Source organism: Eleutherodactylus coqui, chromosome 6 (genome assembly GCF_035609145.1).
Source record: "Eleutherodactylus coqui strain aEleCoq1 chromosome 6, aEleCoq1.hap1, whole genome shotgun sequence".
Lineage (NCBI taxonomy): Eukaryota > Metazoa > Chordata > Amphibia > Anura > Eleutherodactylidae > Eleutherodactylus > Eleutherodactylus coqui.
In genome coordinates this window covers 46,238,728-46,251,113 of record NC_089842.1, presented here as the reverse complement: position 1 = coordinate 46,251,113, position 12,386 = coordinate 46,238,728, and the positions used below count along the sequence as shown (strand labels likewise).

At 46.2% G+C, this 12,386-nt stretch overlaps 1 protein-coding gene across 1 annotated transcript; it reads right to left on the bottom strand.

Annotated features, from left to right (window-relative positions):
* Positions 1–11,049: 11,049 nt before the first annotated feature.
* LOC136572068 (olfactory receptor 5A2-like) lies at positions 11,050–11,982 on the bottom strand. The gene has a single exon (XM_066572683.1). The coding sequence runs from the start codon at positions 11,980–11,982 to the stop codon at positions 11,050–11,052; it is 933 nt and encodes a 310-aa protein (XP_066428780.1).
* Positions 11,983–12,386: the final 404 nt, after the last annotated feature.

Below are 12,386 nucleotides of genomic sequence, written 5' to 3'. Positions count from 1 at the left end.
GCTACATGTTGGGCTGCATCTCAAGTTCCCAGGTCCCACTATTAAGCCACAATAGCGGCAAGAGTAGGCCCCCCCCCTCCCAACTATTTTTACTTCTGAAAAGCCCTCATTAGCAATGCATACCTTAGCTAAGCACCACACTACCTCCAACAAAGCACAATCACTGCCTGCATGACACTCCGCTGCCACTTCTCCTGGGTTACTTGCTGCCCAACCCCCCCCCCCCCCGCACGACCCAGTGTCCACAGCACACACCAAAGTGTCCCTCCGCAGCCTTCAGCTGCCCTCATGCCACGCCACCCTCATGTCTATTTATAAGTGCGTCTGCCATGAGGAGGAACCGCAGGCACACACTGCAGAGGGTTGGCACAACTAGGCAGCGACCCTCTTTAAAAGTGGCGGGGCGATAGCCCACAATGCTGTACAGAAGCAATGAGAAATAGAATCCTGTGACACCGCCATCAGGAGCTGCACACGTGGGCATAGCAATGGGGAACCTATGTGCCACACAGTATTCATTCTATCAAGGTGTCTGCATGCCCCAGTCAGACCGCGGTTTTTTATAAATAGTCACAGGCAGGTACAACTCCGCAATGGGAATTCCGTGTGCACCCACAGCATGGGTGGCTCCCTGGAACCCACCGGCTTTACATAAATGTATCCCATTGCAGTGCACTGGACAGCAGAACTAACGTCAGATTAAATGCAGGTGAGCTTCGGCCCACACTGCATGCCCCAACCTGACCGGGGTTTTTAATTCATAGACACAGGCAGGTACAACTCCCTATTGTGAAGTCCCTGTGGACCGACAGCATGGGTGGGTGCCAGGAAGCCACAGGCGGCACATAAATATATCCCATAGCATTGCCCATCACAGCTGAGGTAATGTCATGTTTAATGCAGATGGGCTTCGGCCCACACTGCATGCCCCAGTCTGACTGGGGTTCTTTAGAAGTGGACACATGTAGTTACAACTCCGTGTGGACCGACAGCATGGGTGGGTGCCAGGAAGCCACTGGCGGCACATAAATATATCCCATTGCAGTGCCCATCACAGCTGAGGTAATGTCATGTTTAATGCAGGTGGGCTTCGGCCCACACTGCATGCCCCAGTCTGATTGGGGTTCTTTAGAAGTGGACACATGCAGTTACAACTCCTTGTGGACCGACAGCATGGGTGGGTGCCAGGAAGCCACCGGCGGCACATAAATATATCCCATTGCAGTGCCCATCACAGCTGAGGTAATGTCATGTTTAATGCAGGTGGGCTTCGGCGCACACTGCATGCCCCAGTCAGACTGGGGTTCTTTAGAAGTGGACACATGTAGTTACAACTCCGTGTGGACCCACAGCATGGTTGGCTCCCTGGAACCCACCGGCGGCACATAAATAAATCCCATTGCAGTGCCCAGCACAGCTGAGGTAACGTCAGCTGTAATGCAGGTGGGCAAAAAATTAATTGGATTACACTGTAGGCGAGGGCCCCAAAAAATTGGTGTACCAACAGTACTAATGTACCTCAGAAAAATTGCCCATGCCCAACCAAGAGGGCAGGTGAAACCCATTAATCGCTTTGGTTAATGTGGTTTAATTGGTAACTAGGCCTGGAGGCAGCCCAGTTTAAATAAAAATTGGTTCACGTGGAAGTTTCAACGCTTTAATGAGCATTGAAACGTATAAAAATTGTTTAGAAAAATTATATGACTGAGCCTTATGGCCCTAAGAAACATTGCCCGTTCGGTGTGATTACGTGAGGTTTCAGGAGGAGGAGCAGGAGGAGGAGGATGAATAGTACACACAGATTGATGAAGCAAAAATGTCCCCATTTTTGATGGTGATAGAGAACGATGCTTCCATCCGCGGGTGCAGCCTACGTATTGCTTACGTATCGCTGCTGTCCGCTGATGGAGAAGAGAAGTCTGGGGAAATCCAGGCTTTGTTCATCTTGATGAGTGTAAGCCTGTCGGCACTGTCGGTTGACAGGTGGGTACGCTTATCTGTGATGATTCCCCCAGCCGCACTAAACACCCTCTTTGACAAGACGCTAGCCGCAGGACAAGCAAGCACCTCCAGGGCATACAGCGCGAGTTCAGGCCACGTGTCCAGCTTCGACACCCAGTAGTTGTAGGGGGCAGAGGCGTCACGGAGGACGGTCGTGCGATCGGCTACGTACTCCCTCACCATCCTTTTACAGTGCTCCCGCCAACTCAGCCATGACTGGGGAGCGGTGACACAGTCTTGCTGGGGAGCCAGAAAGCTGTCAAAGGCCTTAGAGAGTGTTCCCCTGCCTGTGCTGTACATGCTGCCTGATCTCTGCGCCTCCCCTGCTACCTGGCCCTCGGAACTGCGCCTTCTGCCACTAGCGCTGTCGGATGGGAATTTTACCATCAACTTGTCTGCCAGGGTCCTGTGGTATAGCATCACTCTCGAACCCCTTTCCTCTTCGGGTATCAGAGTGGAAAAGTTCTCCTTATACCGTGGGTCGAGCAATGTGTACACCCAGTAATCAGTAGTGGCCAGAATGCGTGTAACGCGAGGGTCACGAGAAAGGCATCCTAACATGAAGTCCGCCATGTGTGTCAGAGTACCTGTACGCAATACATGGCTGTCCTCACTAAGAAGATCACTTTCAGGATCCTCCTCCTCCTCAGGCCATACACACGGCGCACCTTTCCGAGCAGGTCTGACAAGCGTGGGTAGCTTTTCAGAAAGCGCTGAACCACCAAATTAAAGACGTGGGCCAGGCATGGCATGTGCGTGAGGCTGCCGAGCTGCAGAGCCGCCACCAGGTTACGGCCGTTGTCACACACGACCATGCCCGGTTGGAGGCTCAGCGGCGCAAGCCAGCGGTTGACTGCTCTGTCAGACCCTGCAGCAGTTTGTGGGCCGTGTGCCTCTTCTCTCCTAAGCTGAGTAGTTTCAGCACGGCCTGCTGACGCTTGGCCACCGCTGTGCTGCCACACGACACGACTACTGGCGACGTGCTGCTGCTGACATATCTTGATTGCGAGACAGAGGTTGCGTAGGAGGAGGAGGAGGAGGAGGAGGGTGGTTTAGTGGAGGAAGCATACACCACCGCAGATACCAGCACTGAGCTGGGGCCCACAATTCAGGGGGTGGGTAGGACGTGAGCGGTCCCAGGCTCTGACTCGGTCCCAGCCTCCACTAAATTCACCCGCCGTCAGGGAGATATAGTGGCCCTGCCCGCCTGTGCTTGTCCACATGTCCGGTGTTAAGTGGACCTTGCCAGTAACCACGTTGGTGAGGGTGCGTACAATGTTGCGGGAGACGTGGTCGTGCAGGGCTGGGACGGCATATCGGGAAAAGTAGTGGCGACTAGGAACCGAGTAGCGCGGGGCCGCCGCCGCCATCATGTTTTTGAAAGCCTCCATTTCCACAACCCTATATGGCAGCATCTCCAGACTGATCAATTTGGCTATGTGCACGTTTAACGCTTGAGCGTGCGGGTGTGTGGCGGCGTACTTGCGCTTGCGCTCAAACAGTTGCGCTGAGAGACATTGCTGGATTGGGCCGAGGACAGCGGAGGTGAGCGTGTGGGTGCAGGCCGGGAGACGGTCGTGCCTGTGTCCTGAGAGGGGGGTTGGATCTCAGTGGCAGGTTGGGGCACAGGGGGAGAGGCAGTGGTGCAAACTGGAGGCGGTGAACGGCCTTCGTCCCACCTTGTGGGGTGCTTGGCCATCATATGCCTGCGCATGCTGGTGGTGGTGAGGCTGGTGGTGGTGGCTCCCCGGCTGATCTTGGCGCGACAAACTTTGCACACCACAGTTTGTCGGTCGTCTGCACTCTCAGTGAAAAACTGCCAGACCTTTGAGCACCTCAGCCTCTGCAGGGTGGCATGGCGCGAGGGGGCGATTTGGGAAACACTTGGTGGATTATTCGGTCTGGCCCTGCCTCTACCCCTGGCCACCGCACTGCCTCTTCCAACCTGCCCTGCTGCTGCACTTGCCTCCCCCTCTGAAGACCTGTCCTCAGTAGGCTTAGCAAACCAGGTGGGGTCAGTCACCTCATCGTCCAGCTGCTCTTCCTCCGAATTCTCTGTGCGCTCCTCCCTTGGACTTACTGCAATTACTACTACCTGAGTGATAGACAATTGTGTCTCATCGTCATCGTCCTCCTCACCCACTGAAAGCTCTTGAGACAGTTGCCGGAAGTCCCCAGCCTCATCCCCCGGACCCCGGGAACTTTCCAAAGGCTGGGCATCGGTCACGACAAACTCCTCCGGTGGGAGAGCAACCATTGCTGCCCATTCTGGGCAGGGGCCCGACAACAGTTCCTGGGAGTCTGCCTGCTCAGAATGTGTTATTGTAATGGAGTGAGGAGGCTGGGAGGAAGGAGGAGCAGCAGCCAGAGGATTCAGAGTTGCAGCAGTGGACGGCGTAGAACTCTGGGTGGTCGATAGATTGCTGGATGCACTTTCTGCCATCCATGACAGGACCTGCTCACACTGCTCATTTTCTAATAAAGGTTTACTGCGTGGACCCATTAATTGTGAGATGAATCTGGGGGCGCCAGAAACGTGCCTCTCTCCTAATCCCGCAGCAGTCGGCTGCGATACACCTGGATCAGGAGCTCGGCCTGTGCCCACACCCTGACTTGGGCCTCCGCGTCCTCGCCCGCGTCCACGTCCTCTAGGCCTACCCCTACCCCTCAGCATGGTGTATTACGAGATTAGCAGAAACAGAACGCTGTAATTAAATGTTCCGCTTATTGGCCTGTGGTTGGAGGCTGACTTCCCTTACGGAACGCACAGCAGAGCCCGGAAACAATTTTGCGCACGCCTGTAGTGAGACGTAGGTGCGTATGACTGAGCTAGTGGAATTCACAGCGCAGAAGCAGTCAAGTGGCCTAAGGCCACTAGTAGGCCTTAAGTATTTTGCTTCTGTTTTTTTAAATGCTGAGCTGATACAGCAGACAGATACTGTAGGCAGCGTATATTATGTATGCTGTTTCCCTCTGGCGGGATGACGGCGGTGATGTAACGGAGACAGCAGAGCCAGGAAACAATTTTGCGCACGCCTGTAGTGAGACATAGGTGAGTATGACTGAACTAGTGGAATTCACAGCGCAGAAGCAGTCCAGTGGCCAAAGGCCAGTAGTAGGCCTTAAGTATTTTGCTTCCCTTTTTTTAAATGCTGAGCTGATACAGCAGACAGATACTGTAGACAGCGTATATTATGTATACTGTTTCCCTCTGGCGCTATGACGGCGGTGATGTAACGGAGACAGCAGAGCCAGGAAACAATTTTGCGCACGCCTGTAGTGAGACGTAGGTGCGTATGACTGAGCTAGTGGAATTCACAGCGCAGAAGCAGTCAAGTGGCCAAAGGCCACTAGTAGGCCTTGAGTATTTTGCTTCTATTTTTTTAAATGCTGAGCTGATACAGCAGACAGATACTGTAGGCAGCGTATATTATGTATACTGTTTCCCACTGGCGCTATGACGGCGGTGATGTAACGGAGACAGCAGAGCCAGGAAACAATTTTGCACACGCCTGTAGTGAGACGTAGGTGCGTATCACTGAGCTAGTGGAATTCACAGCGCAGAAGCAGTCAAGTCGCCAAAGGCCACTAGTAGGCCTTAAGTATTTGGCTTCCCTTTTTTTAAATGCTGAGCTGATACAGCAGACAGATACTGTAGGCAGCGTATATTATGTATACTGTTTCCCTCTGGCGCTATGACGGCGGTGATGTAACGGAGACAGCAGAGCCAGGAAACAATTTTGCGCACGCCTGTAGTGAGACGTAGGTGCGTATCACTGAGCTAGTGGAATTCACAGCGCAAAAGCAGTCAAGTCGCCAAAGGGCAGTGGTACGCCTTAAGTATTTGGCTTCCCTTTTTTTAAATGGTGAGCTGAAACATCAGTCAGATACTGTATGCAGCGTATATTATGTATACTGTTTCCCTCTGGCGCTATCACGGCGGTGATATAACGGGCACAGCAGAGCCAGGAAACAATTTTGTGCACGCCTGCTGTAACGCTTAGCTGCGTATTAATTAGGACTACTACCCCAGCAGACACGCAGTACACTGAAGACGGTCACAGGCAGCCCAAATATAGTATTTTTCCCCAATTTTTTTTAAAAAGCCCACTGCCTATATAGACAGTATATCTCTTTCACCTTTCCCACTGTCCCTGCCTCACCAGTACTGCCCCTATACTGAGTAAAATGACTGCAGACTGAGAACGCAATGGTCTGCACGCCCGATATACAAAAAAAAATATGGTGCAACACTGCTAAAAGCAGCCTCAACAGTACTGCACACGGTCAGATGTGGCCCTAAGAAGGACCGTTGAGGTTCTTCAAGCCTAAAATAACTCCTAACGCTCTCCCTATAGCAGCAGCAGCAGCATCAGCAGCACGTTCCCTGATCTATGTCAGAATGCATCTGTGGCGAGCCACGGGCGGGGCAGATTTTAATACTCGGGTGACACCTGATCTCCCCAGCCACTCACTGCAGGGGGGTGGTATAGGGCTGGAACGTCACAGGAGGAAGTTGTAATGCCTTCCATGTCTTTCTATTGGCCAGAAAAGCGCGCAAATGTCTCAGAGATGAAAGTGAAAGTAACTCGAACATCGCGTGGTGTTCGTCTCGAGTAACGAGCATCTCGAACACCCTAATACTCGAACGAGTATCAAGCTCAGACGAGTACGCTCGCTCATCTCTAATAATTATATATAATGTCTAGAGGCTGTTCCTCTTTTCGACTGATTTCACAAGTCTAAGTAAAATTGCAATAACCCAAAGAAATAATGTATAAACAATTTTGATAGATTACACTCTAAGGGCGCCCACCCACTGGCGATTTTTTTTTCTTTGCGTTTTGCGTTTTTTCTCAAGAGCAATTAGAATTGAATGTACTCCTGTCCACTGGCGTTTTTTTTTTTTGCGGTGCGTTGCGATTTTTAACATAGGAACTGTCAGTTGCATATGTGTCCTTATTTTTCTCCTAATGCACCCATGAATGTCAATGGAAATTAATGGAAAAGGCGCGAAAAAGCCGCGAAAACGCCGCAAAAAACGCCGCGAAAAACACATGGAAAACGCGGCAAAAACGCGCCGAAAACGCTGCGTTTTTCACGCACGAAAATCGCAAACGCCAGTGGGTGGGCGCCCTCAGCCTGAAGAAGAACCCTGCGTTGGTTCGGAAGCTTGCTATTATTACATCATGTATTTTTGTTAGCCATTAAAAGGTATCATATCTACAAGATTACTTGGTTTCTCTTGCTGGGAACAATCACATTTTGCTCTACTGGCTAACACGGTACCAGATCTTTTTTTCATTACTCCTCAGTCCAGAACACCTGTTGCCATTTTTATTCACCCCATTTCTATAGTTGAGTTTTTTGTCTTTGTCTCTACATTGAAGGTATGGCTTTTTGGCTACAATCCTTCCATTAAAACAACTTTCGGCCTGACTTCTCCAAAAATGCATGAGGATTTTTTTCTTCACCATATAAGGCCAATCCCCAAGTATGGATTTGCCTTCATCTTATTTACCAGTTCAGTATTCCTCAGGGCTGAGGTAAACTCTCATACTTGGATAGACTGTGACTTTCGGTGTCTCATTACATAGACATCTTCTTAAGAGCCTTGTCAAGGTTTTAACCACCTTGTTAAGTGTCTTAGTTCCTTTCTTGCAAACCTTAACCCCTTCCTACTCCAGGATGTGCATTTACGTCCTGCAGTGTCAGGGTATGTATGAAGAGAGATTGTGGCGCGACCTCTCTTCATACAAGGCGGGCGTAGCTGTTTATTACAGCTGATACTCGTGGGCAACAGCTGCAATTGTGGCTATTAACCCTTTAAATGCGGCTGCAACTGTGAGATCGCAGGGAGCCGTACAGGTGTCATAACAGCCGGGGTCTTTCTGAAAGGCTGCAGGGCTGCCTTAGCCAACTGCCTATCAAGCTGTCCCTGCGGGATCAAATCACAGTATGACGTAATGCTATAGCATTATGTCATACTGCCGGAGTGATCAAAGCATCACTAGTTGTAGTCCCCCAGTGGGGCTAAAAAAAAAAGTTAAAATAAGATCAATAAAGTTTTATTGCTTAAAAAAAAAGTAATAAAAGTTTAAATCAACCCCTTTTTGTCAGATCTACAATAAAAAAAATCTAAATCATAAAGGAAAAATACATATTTGGTGTCACCTCGTCTGTAAAAGTCCGATCTATCAAAGAAGCACATTATTTACTACGTACAGTGAATGCGTCCCAAAAAAAAATAAATACATAGTGCCAGAAATGCACTTTCAGTCACCCTGTCTTCCAAAAAAAATGCAATAAAAAGCGATCAAAAAGCTGTATGTATTCCGAAATGGTACCAATATAAACTACAGGATGTATCGAAAAAATCAGCCCTTGTACAATGACCTCAATGAAAAAAAAAAAACTTATTGCGTGCAGAAGATGGCTGCAGAAAATAATTGTAAAAAATTAAATGTCTTTGAAAAGAAATAAAAGTAGTACTGCAAGAACAAAACTACAAGTTTGGTATCATAGTAAGCATACTGATCATATCATATAATTTTTCTTACAGTTTGTGTGCCGTAGAAACAAGACGCACTGAAAGATGGTGGAATCTCATTTTTTTCTTCATTTTAGTCCACTTAGAATTTTTTAAAGTTTTTCCGTACATTATATGGTACATTAAATAGTACCATTGAAACACACAACTCGTCCCGCGAAAAACAAACCCTCATACAGCGACGTCGATGGATAAATAAAGGAGTTACGATTTTTTAAAAGGAGGGAGGAAAAAACAAAAATGGGAAAAAAAGGGCCGCATCAGAAAGTGGTTAAAGAGATATGATTTACAGCACTGAAGTAATTTTCATGATTAGTGTTTGCAGCTATCGGGCTATATGCGCATATCCAACAATTTTTAAGGTTCTCTAAATCATCAAAGGCCTTAACTATAATCTCATGATGTTTAATAAATTTATTGTCCCCATCATCTTTTACAATGTCATTGAGTCTCCCTATGCCGAGGATTGTCAATCTCAGGCTTTGGAGCCAGAACCGTTTTACAAAGGCTGGCGGTTATCTACGTGTCCTTCCTTTCCAATTTGACTGAAATGGCAGTTTTCAGCTGGATCTAGTATGGATCATCAAATCTTGGTTCCACGCTCTTTCTCACGTGTCTTTTGATGACAACCCAGTCTCCTGGAAGCAAGTTATGTAACACCTCTTTTGAGTCTGGATCTTAAATCGAGGAAAAGGCACATTTACTAGTGGCAGTCAATTTTTGGTGTAAATCACTTACATAGGAGGTGAAAATGCAGGCCTGTTACAGGGATCTATCTTAATCTCGCGCTATCCACAAGACGTAAGTATACGTCCAGTTGCATTAAGTACCCTGCTGCCAGGACGTACATTTACATTCTGTGGCGTTGAGGTTAAAAAATGCCTCAAGACACTGTGATTTGTAAACCCTTTCTTGATATATGAGCAATGCTTGTTTGTTCTTACCCTTAGTACAAGAGTTGTTCGACCTACATATTTCAATCCACATCGACATTCCAATAAATAAATAATATATTTTGAATCACAATTCAGGAAGTCCGTCAGGAGGATAGGTTTATTGTCTTGTCCCATGTGGATTTCCTTCTGGTTGTGATGAATGTTTGAACAACACTTACACTCTAATATCCTGCACTGGTAGGAGCCTTTTAGTAGTTCCCCCATAGTTCCTTGAAATGGGGGAAGGTTGCTCTGTCTGCAAGAAAGAGAGGTTGCTAAAATATTTTTCAAGGTGTAATTTTTTTGAAAGATCCCCACAAAGTGTTCAGGGATCTCGTTTATTTAAAGGAGGTCCCCCCTGTAGAATCTCCAAGTGTTTCTGTAAAGATATTTTCTAGCATAAAGTGCTGGGAGTTGTAGTGAGTTACAAAAAAATATTCTGTGGTTATCATCACTGGGTGTTCTAGACCTTTGTGCATTGTTGTAAGTATATTGACTGTTACAAAAAATAAAATAGATGGCATCTAGCACAAAGATTTTTTGATGCTCTGGTATAAGTAGTTCATGATTAAAGGAGTGTCTGAATGCCTGGAGAGCTGCTATTTAAGTCTGATGTCCGAAAATGATACAGAAATATCTTCTGTGTGCAAGTAGTCTAACTTTGCCTTACAAACAGCTTACAAGTACTTAGATACACTCCTATATGACCTAAGAGTGTTATACAGAGCTGTAATGGCAATTATACAGCATTATACACCAGTTTTAGAGGTATTGGTGAAGTTCCAAATCAGTCCAAGATAAATTGGACTAAACCAAACTTTTTGCCTAAATCTGGCAAAACAACCAAACTGAATTTCCTAAATTTATGTTCCTAAAAAATCTTGGCTGAGATGTCAAGAAAGAAAAATAGTTGACATAACAAACCTGATGAGGAGCACTTGAAACAAAAGTCCATATCTCTTCTGGATTGCTTTATGCAAAATTGAGAGTAGGGTATTGAGTTTTAGCTAAGGGAATTGCAGTCCCATCCAAAGGCACATTTATACATAACGATTATCACTACAAATTTGTTAAAAGGACCGAAAATGAGCGATAATCATTACATGTAATCGATGCCATCGTGCAGTTTTCGTCTGAACGATGATTTAAAGGTGAAGTTAAAATCCATCATTTAGGTGTAGAGACATGAAGTTTCAGGTGCAGAAAGATATAGACCGCATGCTGTGTTCTCCACATGAGAACAATGAAGCTGCGTGCACAGCTGGGCCCAGGATTAATCACATACTGGGCTCTGCAAAGAGCTCCTGGAGGCTCATTTACATGCAACTGAAGATGATAAAGTGTTAAGGGCAATTAGTGGCCATTAACATTTTATGCAACAGATCGCTAGAAATTTCAACCTTTCAATCATTCGAAAGATTATCTTTGCATGTAAATGGGCCTTAAGTTAATTAAGGCCTTAATGTATTCTAAATAAAAAAAGCTGAAACAATACAGAATAAAAAAAAGTTTAAATATACTGAAACTTACATAAGAGAGCTCAAAATGAACAGAAATTATAATTCAGAATTTAATTTGACGTAAAATTATAGTTTTCATATTTGATTTAACCTCTTTGTTTCGAAGACTATATATGAAAGGATTTAAGAGTGGAGCAATAACTGTATACATTAAAGATATCACGCTATTTTGACCAATTCTATGACTAGACCTGGGTGTAAAATACATAAAAATTGCCGAACCATAAAAAACTGTAACAACTATAAAGTGAGAAGAACAAGTTGCAAATGTTTTTTTCCTGCCTGATACAGAATGGAGTTTTAGAATTTTTGAAATGATCTCCACATAGGAAATCATTGTTACTACTAATGAACCAATTAGAACACAGCCACCAATGACAAATATCACAAGTTCATTGGCCAAAATGTCCTGGCAGGAGAGTTCTAGTACTGCTGGAACATCGCAAAAAAAATGGTCAATCTCATTGGATCCACAGAACGGCAATGAAAATGTGAACGCAGTGTGTATTAGAGCATTAGCTGCACCAATGATATATGAGCCCACTATATGCTGGATACAGACTCTTTCATTCATAATGACAGTATACAACAGAGGGAGACATATAGCATTATAGCGGTCATAAGCCATGGCCGCCAGCATATAACACTCTGTTCCACCAAACATCAAGGCAATATACATTTGTATGGCACAGCCAGAAATGGAGATGAATTTACATTGTGACAGTAAACCAGACAACATCAGAGGGACAGTGCATGAAACATAGAGTATCTCCAAGGTGGAGAAATTTGAAAGAAGAAAATACATTGGAGTGTGGAGGGTTGGACTAAGTTTATATGTGATGATTATAGATAGGTTCCCACCCACTGTGATTGTATACATGCATAGAAAGATCGGAAAAAGGAAAACTTGATGCTCAGTAACTGCAGAAAATCCCAAAAGAATAAATCCTGTTGCCACTGTGTGATTGTTGTTCATTTCACACGATTCCTAGAAAAGAAAGGCACATGTAAATATTTAATTTCTATTGTAGTGGCCCAGAGTTAACAGGGCCCCTCCATAATGTTAAGTGATTGTCTCGTGCAATCATATTGTCAGCGTCTTCTGTGTTCTATGCATTTGGTGTGTTGCACCTCTGCAGCAGTGAAAGGGTTAACACCTGCGTTATGTCTGAGAAATGTATCTTGTTGTGTGCCATGTGACTGTTCTCAAAGTCTTCTTGCCAAGGTGTGAGTGGAGGAGCTTTGCCAGGGAGCCACAGAGACACTGTCTGGTCTGTGTGGTCCAGAATGGAAGTGGCTGAGAGAGTCCTATCAGCTTGACCTGGGCCTGCTTCACCCAGGATGTGCCAGTGCCGCCATCAGCGCTGATCGTGAGAGAAG

Coding starts and splice junctions, on each gene's coding strand:
- LOC136572068 (XM_066572683.1), bottom strand. CDS start 11,982: ATGAACAACAATCACACAGTGGCAACAGGATTTATTCTTTTGGGATTT.